Source organism: Arachis duranensis, chromosome 3, assembly GCF_000817695.3.
Source record: "Arachis duranensis cultivar V14167 chromosome 3, aradu.V14167.gnm2.J7QH, whole genome shotgun sequence".
In the NCBI taxonomy this organism is placed as follows: Eukaryota; Viridiplantae; Streptophyta; class Magnoliopsida; order Fabales; family Fabaceae; genus Arachis; species Arachis duranensis.
The window spans coordinates 31,024,846-31,032,240 of record NC_029774.3 but is presented as its reverse complement, the minus strand read 5'-3'; the positions used below and the strand labels follow the sequence as shown (position 1 = coordinate 31,032,240).

General features: G+C 32.6%; 1 protein-coding gene across 6 annotated transcripts; it reads right to left on the bottom strand.

Annotated features, from left to right (window-relative positions):
* Positions 1 to 1,795: 1,795 nt before the first annotated feature.
* Positions 1,796 to 6,876, bottom strand: LOC107478455 (proton pump-interactor 1). 6 transcript variants are annotated; one of them, XM_016098603.3, is made up of 8 exons: positions 6,713 to 6,876; positions 5,387 to 5,800; positions 4,333 to 4,521; positions 4,055 to 4,234; positions 3,750 to 3,944; positions 3,408 to 3,506; positions 2,760 to 3,263; positions 1,796 to 2,297 (listed from the first exon to the last, which is right to left on the bottom strand). In XM_016098603.3, exons 2-8 carry the CDS (start codon positions 5,762 to 5,764, stop codon positions 1,986 to 1,988), a joined length of 1,857 nt encoding a protein of 618 aa, XP_015954089.1. In that variant the 5' UTR covers positions 5,765 to 5,800; positions 6,713 to 6,876; the 3' UTR covers positions 1,796 to 1,985. The 6 variants fall into 6 exon arrangements, with proteins under 6 accessions (XP_015954089.1, XP_052115727.1, XP_052115728.1 ...); XM_052259767.1 differs by having other exon boundaries at positions 6,485 to 6,854; XM_052259768.1 differs by having other exon boundaries at positions 6,508 to 6,854.
* Between the last annotated feature and the right edge of the window lie 519 nt (positions 6,877 to 7,395).

Here is a 7,395-nt window from a genome sequence, read left to right as displayed (position 1 = left end):
TTAGCTATCGAATATCGGATATATCCGCAAAACACAAAAATATTTTTAAAAGTTTGTTTTTATTAAAAAATATCAATAAAATTTATTTTTTCTATTCTTTTAAATATTTTTATTCTTAAAATAATATTAAACATACTTTTCTTAAATAATACAACATATATAATAATTATTAGTTGAAATAAAATATAAAAAATATTTACTTATTTATTTTTTATTTTTACGGATACGCAGATATGCAGATACCTTTATAAAATCCGCATTCGATCCAATTAGTGTACCAATTCGATTTGATCCGATCCAAAAATCTTACAGATTAAATTTATATCTGCAATTTTCAAATCAAATTCAGATAAACACCATAAATATACGAATCAAATTCAATTCATAAACACCCTAATTAAACTACCACAAAAATACCTCAAGTCATTGTCTCCTAGCAATAGCATTACCCCTTTTATTCAGATTTTCGTGCCGACCCATACGCATTGCTTTCACTCTCTTTGGCATAACATACACGATTTCCGCATCCTCACTCCTTTTCATTCATCTTTCTCAAACTTCTAAGATATCATTCATTCGTTTCCCTTAATTGCAATAATGCCGCCTAAGTGATATTTTTAGAATATCACTTTTAATATTTTTAAAAAGTAAATTAATTTAAAATTAAAATTTATATTAAAATTAATTTATGAAATAAAATTGATATCATTTTAAAAATACAGTATTGCGTAAACACTCAATCTGATCTTTGTCTATTTTTGTGAAGGACAAAATAATCTCTGTCCAAAAAAATGGGATACTTCAATCCTTAATTTTATTATTTTGGGACAATATGATTCCTCTATTAAAAAATCTGTTAAATAATAACAAAAATTAGTTTTTTGGGGTTTTATTTGTATTTTGTCGGGGTTTTAAACTCCTACAAAATTCTTTTCAACAATATAACCAATTACTACCACTACCTTCTTCATCTTCATTATTATCACTCCTATCTCTATTATTTTTATTGTGTAACCATACTTTATTATCATCATTATCTTCTCTATCGTTATCATCACCAATACTAATATTATCAACATTAAAATTCTCTTATTTCATTTCTTATTCGATGTTTTTTTTTCTTTAAAAAGTATTTATATTACAATTACTTTTTTTTGCGGCATCATTTTTATCAATGGTTTTTCTTCACTTGACCACCATTGGTGAAAAAAATTTTCAAAAACAAATTTATTAATAGTTTGTGGAGGTTTAAAACCCTCTCCCCCCAAAAATACAAATAAAACTTTTCACAAAACTATTTTTTGTTATTATTTAACGAATTTTTTAACAGAGTGATCATATTGATCAAAAATAAAAAGATTGAGGGTCGAAATGTCCCATTTTTTTAGACAAGGATCAAGAATCGCTTTGTCCTTCGTGAAAATGAACAAAGACCGAATTAGATGTTTACTCTAACACTCAAAATGAAATTAAAATTAGAACTAACATTATATTAAAAATGCTCTAAGGCATGCTTTTTTTTCTTTTTACTTTCTTATGTACATTCTCATAAGAGAAATATCTGAAATATCAAACATAATATACAAAACCCTAACAAAAGAACATCTGAACGGCATGCAAACATTTTTTTAATGAATTGTATACAGCATCCCGGATCTGGATGGTGAAGACTATTATTGGATATTGGCTTTGTAAGTCCCAGCTCATAAGGAGGGAGGGAGGTGAGGTTTAAGAATGCGGAGGAAGACAATGGTAATTTTTTAACAAAGTTAATACGTAGTTAACAATTTGTTAATTTTGTCAAACGAATTTTATCTTTCATAGGTATTAAATTAATATTATGGTTAGTTTTGTTAACATCTAAACATTTTATGGTCAGAAACGGTGATTTACCACTTCTCATCAAAAGAAAAACAAGGCAAAACAAGTTGAGTTTGATCCAACATAAAAAACTAGATAACAGGCTCCTCCTAGGCCTAAGCTTCTCAGGGTAGCTGGTTGTATGTAAGCACCAAGAAGAGCAGAACTAGCAAAGCAGAAACTGCAACCCATGCCCAGTAATTGTTTGACCTTTTCCTCTTAAGTATCGCTTTTGGAATTGCTTCAGGAACCTTTGTTTTACTCCTGTATCTAGCACTACTCTCCTTTGCCACCTTTTCCTTCACTGGCACAAGACCTTCATCGCTGTCATTAACCTTCTCCTGCATTGTAGCCTCAGCCACTTCATCTGCAGGTCCCTCAAGATTGGGAAGAGTTGCTGAGCCCCCAGCTCCCTTCTTTGCTTTCTTCTCGCGATCCTACAGTAAATCAAGTGCGACTTTCATATTTTAATACAAAATTGTATATTCATGAATCATAAGAATCTTATTCATAAGCAAGATTGTAACATTTGACTTGAATTTAAATAAACTCTTGATAAAATATAGTATTCTGTTTTCACTTTTTTCTTACAAAATATAGGAAACAGGAAACACTAAAAATAGAAAATAGAAAATGAAACAAAAACCAAATACGTACTAGGAAAAGAATTTTATAAAAAAAAATCTTTACTTCATCAAAAGATCTTATACGAAAATATCTCGTTGAAAAAGATCTTTTTGAGAAACTCATCCAAAGGAGTCCTTTGTTAAAGTTTCATTTGACTGAGAAATGTTTAATAAAGAGTTTATTTCTGATTAACTCGGTTTTGCAAAGTAGCATTAAAACTAGTTATCAAGCATTTATATTAGAAAAAACAAAGGAATTAGATCAATCATCACCTTAAGCTTCTTTTCAGCTTCCTTTTGTGCTCTGGCTGCTGCTTTGGCTGCAGCTTTCTCTGCTAACTTCCTCTTCCTTTCCAAGGCCTGCTTTGCTTTTGCAATTTCCTCTTCCCTTTTAATTTCTTTCAACTTTGCGGGATCAATTGCAGGCTCTTTGTTCTCCTTTTGTGGTATTTCAAATTCATATTCATCAGCATAATCTAAACCCTTACTGTCCGGATTAGATTTCAAATCTCTAGCTTTGTTCTTGGTTTCTTTCTGAACCTTCTGTGTGGGCAGTGTTTCATGTGGAGAAGCCTTTGGCTCCTCTTTTGGCTGCTTTAAGTTCATTTTTGCATCAATATCAGCAGCTTTAGGTTCCTCCAGCAGTGGTTTTTCATCTGGGTTCCTCATCCGTCCATCCCTACTCAACTGCCGCATATCCAACGATGGCAGAAGTCGTTTCTCATAGTCATCCCTAAAAGCTTTGTCACTGCTCCAAAGTGACATAAATTTCTCGATCTAGTAACCAGGGGAAAAAATGACATCACAACCGTCAATCATCAAAGTCATTAAAGAAGGAAAAATAATTATCAGAAAGTTAAAGTGCAATCCCATTATTAATATCAGATGGTGCTCCGAAGAATTAATACTTTGCAGACAAACCTCTGTTTGTGCAAGTTCCTCAATAGCACTGAGATCTTTCTTTGCAGCAAGCTCCCGTGCTTTGTTCAGAATTGCACGACTTTTGAAGAAATAAGAGTTCTGTAAAATAAATAAATAAATAAATATTCGTAAGTTAAAACGCAGAAAGTATCCAGTAATTCAACATCAAAGAAATTGTAGAAGATAACAAAGTTTGGGAACAGAAAATGAATAAAAAACTGTCTAATAGCATGCCCAGACACCCTAATGAAGGAACAGCAAAGAGGATGGCAATTATTTCATGAGTCAAGATAAGGATACATATTAATACCACAACAAGAATCACACAAAAGGATAACATACCCCTTCATCCCGCTGTTTTCTTAGTTCCTGAATACTCTCATAAGCTTTCTCCCTCTTCTGAGTAACATCTGCTAGTTCTTCCTGCAAAGATTGGATATCCTTGTCTATGGCTTTCACTGAATCATCAAGTTGCTTGATTTTGGACCGAATTGCTTGTCTCTCTTTCTTGGCACCATCTAAGTCCCCACCTATAAGCTGCAATTGAAACTAATAGCTAAAGAACTGTTCCAATAAGACAATTACAAATTTATAACAATCTACAAAACAAGATGTTCTATAGAGAAATGAAAACAAAACTCTCTCACCTTAACCTGATCCTGTATGACTTCTTTCTGCCCAAGAGAATCTTGTACTTTGGCCCTCATGGCAGCATTGGCAATAACTTTCTCCCTTGTCCCCTCAAGCTGTTTGATTTCTCTAAGGATTTGTTTCTCCTCGGTTAAAGGAATGCTTTCGTGTTGCATGCGGTATTTCAAGCTATATATCTGCATCATCAAAACATATACAGCATTATACTAGGATTAATTACAATAGAAAGAACTGATCCAATATGCATTGAAAAGAACATGGACTTGTAACATACAATATCATTCAGTTCCTCCTCAGATGAGCATAATCCTCCACCTCGACCTCCATTGTTACCAGTACGCAGCTTGCCAAGCGCCTGCTGCAGAGGTTCGATCTCTTTTATTTTTTCATCCACAATACTCTGAAATTGCTTGTTTTCATCCCGTAGGGACTTAACCTGAGTAATCAACTCTGCCCGTTCCGACTGCACAAATACCAAATATACAATTATATTTAGATGTAAATCGTGACAGACCTACAATGCCTTATCAACAAAAACATAAAACATTCATGAATGAACAGCCCATTGATGTGGTACGAAATCACCATGAATTTTCGCTTACGTCAGATAAACTTCCAAACAAGAACTTATTTTAACAAATGCAGCTTTCACATTCATTAACTCCTGTTGATAAACCTAGCAAGTATTTAGAGTAAACAATGAAATCTTTTTATCAACAGAAATTGATAGAATCAATAGCTTGGAATATCATTTTTACTATAAACGTCTGTGAATCAGTACCGCTACCATATAGTAAAGGAGATTCCACCAATAGCCTTTGTTTCCATGAGGGTACTATATTCTAACAATTCAAGTATTCAACTCAGTTGAATATACAAGTCAGGTAGGGATAAATAAATATCATGCACTAATTAGGTTAGATAACAAAGGTACCAGAGAAACCGCCCATAAAGTGCTAATTAAGTTTCAAATCAAAACTTGTATATTTTAGGTTAGTCCTTTTTTCCCAAAGTAGTTTGTTTCAGTCCTCAAATTACAAAATCGTATCCATTTTTTCCCTGTATTGATCCTGGATTCAAATTAATTCGGTCAACAGTGATGTGGTGAATAGTTACTCATGCTGTGGTCTTTAAAAATCCTGATACTACAAGTCATCATTCGATAGAATGACATAAATGTAGATTCAACATCATAAAAGCTTTAATCATAATCGGACAACCGAGAGACACGAGTAAACAAATTAAAATAAAAAGGACAAAAGAGCCCGACACAAATCTTATTACGCAAATCTTATTACGCAACCATGACGAAAGCATTCTTGACTCACCCGCTTCACCCTTAGAGTATCGGTCAGCTTAATCCGTTGTTGATTTTTCTGGTTTATCTCCTTGTCAAGCTTATCAACTTTGGATTTAATGTTGGGATCATCGTACGGCCGACACCTTGCAAAATAAAAAGAGTGTATCATCTTAGGCGCAGGCCAATCTTCAACTGCGCCTTCTGGGACACCGGAATCTAAAACACCATTCCCCCGAACTTTAGCATATTCATCTCCATTGGACCCTAATTTTACGGGGTCAGCAACTACTGAATTTTGAACTAATTTCCCATGTTCTTTGTCACCCGACACAGATTTGTCTTGTTCGGCTGCGCCGTTTGCCACTTGCCCTTGAACCACCTCAAATCCCGTGACCTCAACTACCATGTCAACTACAGGATAACCTCACAAAACACAAAGAACCTGATTCGATAAAAAATACATAAAATAAATTAAAAAAAGAACTGATGAATATGCGGAATACTCAAAGAATAATGCTACACATCCAAGTCTTTTTATAAACCAAGTCTAACCAAGTTAAACAATAAGACTTGGAATAATGCTAGCCATAACTGATTTTTGTTATGTTAAACCAACTTAGTTGGACTTGGTTAACAAGAAGACTTGGATGTGTAGAATTATTCATATTGAAAATCATGAATAATCCAAGTATTCAACTGTTTGATCCACAGGCCTAATGAGCAGATACGCAAAACCCATCAACCAAAACGAAGAATCTTACAATTCTTGATCATAACTACAAATTATTCTTTTTTAGGGGGAAATTTAAAAAAAAAAGCAGGGCAAGCCTTAAATGAACGATGAACACCTCATTCAGTGGAAAAGCACAACAGTTCTATCAACTTGATCAGCAGCAATTAAATTTCAACGGTGCATGTCAAAATAAACAAAGGAATCAACATAGCATCATCACAATCTCAAACATGCAAAATAATTAACCAAGGGAAAATGTTCAATTTTAAATGTTTAAGCAAAGATAAGACCTCGTTCTATGAACAAAACCAAGCATGCAAAAATGCAACCCAAAATAAACGAGAAAATTACTAGAATTAAAAACACAAAAACAAAAGCGCATGATCAGTGTACCACGAATGATCACAACACCACACCTGATACGCCCCAAAAAAGGCACAATCTTTGGTCACAACAGCTTCAGAAAAATGAAAATTTCACACGAGAGGATATAAAATAGTAATAATAAAAGAGAGCTACAACGATGAAACATACCAGTGTGGTGATGGAGTGAGATATAAGCTTAAGCACCAAAAATATTTGCTAAATAACCCTAACGAAAGCGACAGAGAGAAGAAAAACCGTTTTCACAGAGAAGACCTCCAAAATCCAAACTTCAAAGTAGTCAGATCTCTCTCCAAATGTGAAAGACTTAATCGAAACCGATGTTAGAGAGAGAAAGCCTAAATATATGCAATATACACTGCCGCTATTTCTGTCAACAAAATGCGTGTTTTTTTCTTTTTAAAATATAATTTTTGTTCGGTTCTCCTATTCAGGTTATTCCAGAAGAAGGGGAAAAAAAAAAACTTGTACGTTTTTATCACTTTCATGATTTTGCACCATGACATGGGAAATTGAGAAGAGAACTGTTCTTTTTTTTTATTTGTTGACAATGAATTATTATTTAATAAAATTCTTTTAAAAGTCAAAATTTTAAAAAGTCTAAAAGTTAGATTTCTCTTTTTTTCAACACTATTTTAATTATCTTATTTATCTTTGAACCAAAATAGCATAAAATAATAAGACTTATATGATAAAAAGTAAAAAATAATTCATTTCTTATCTTATTATTTTTCTAATTTTCTCGTTTAATTTTTTTTAAATTACTTATCAATATTAGAGTCAACCCAAAATGAATATGATACACTCTTTTTTTTATTTTTTATATGTATTCATTAAATAATATATGAATCTTTGCTTTGCTAATACATGTTTTAAAGAATATATTTAACAGCACCAAAAAAATATATTTGACTAAATTA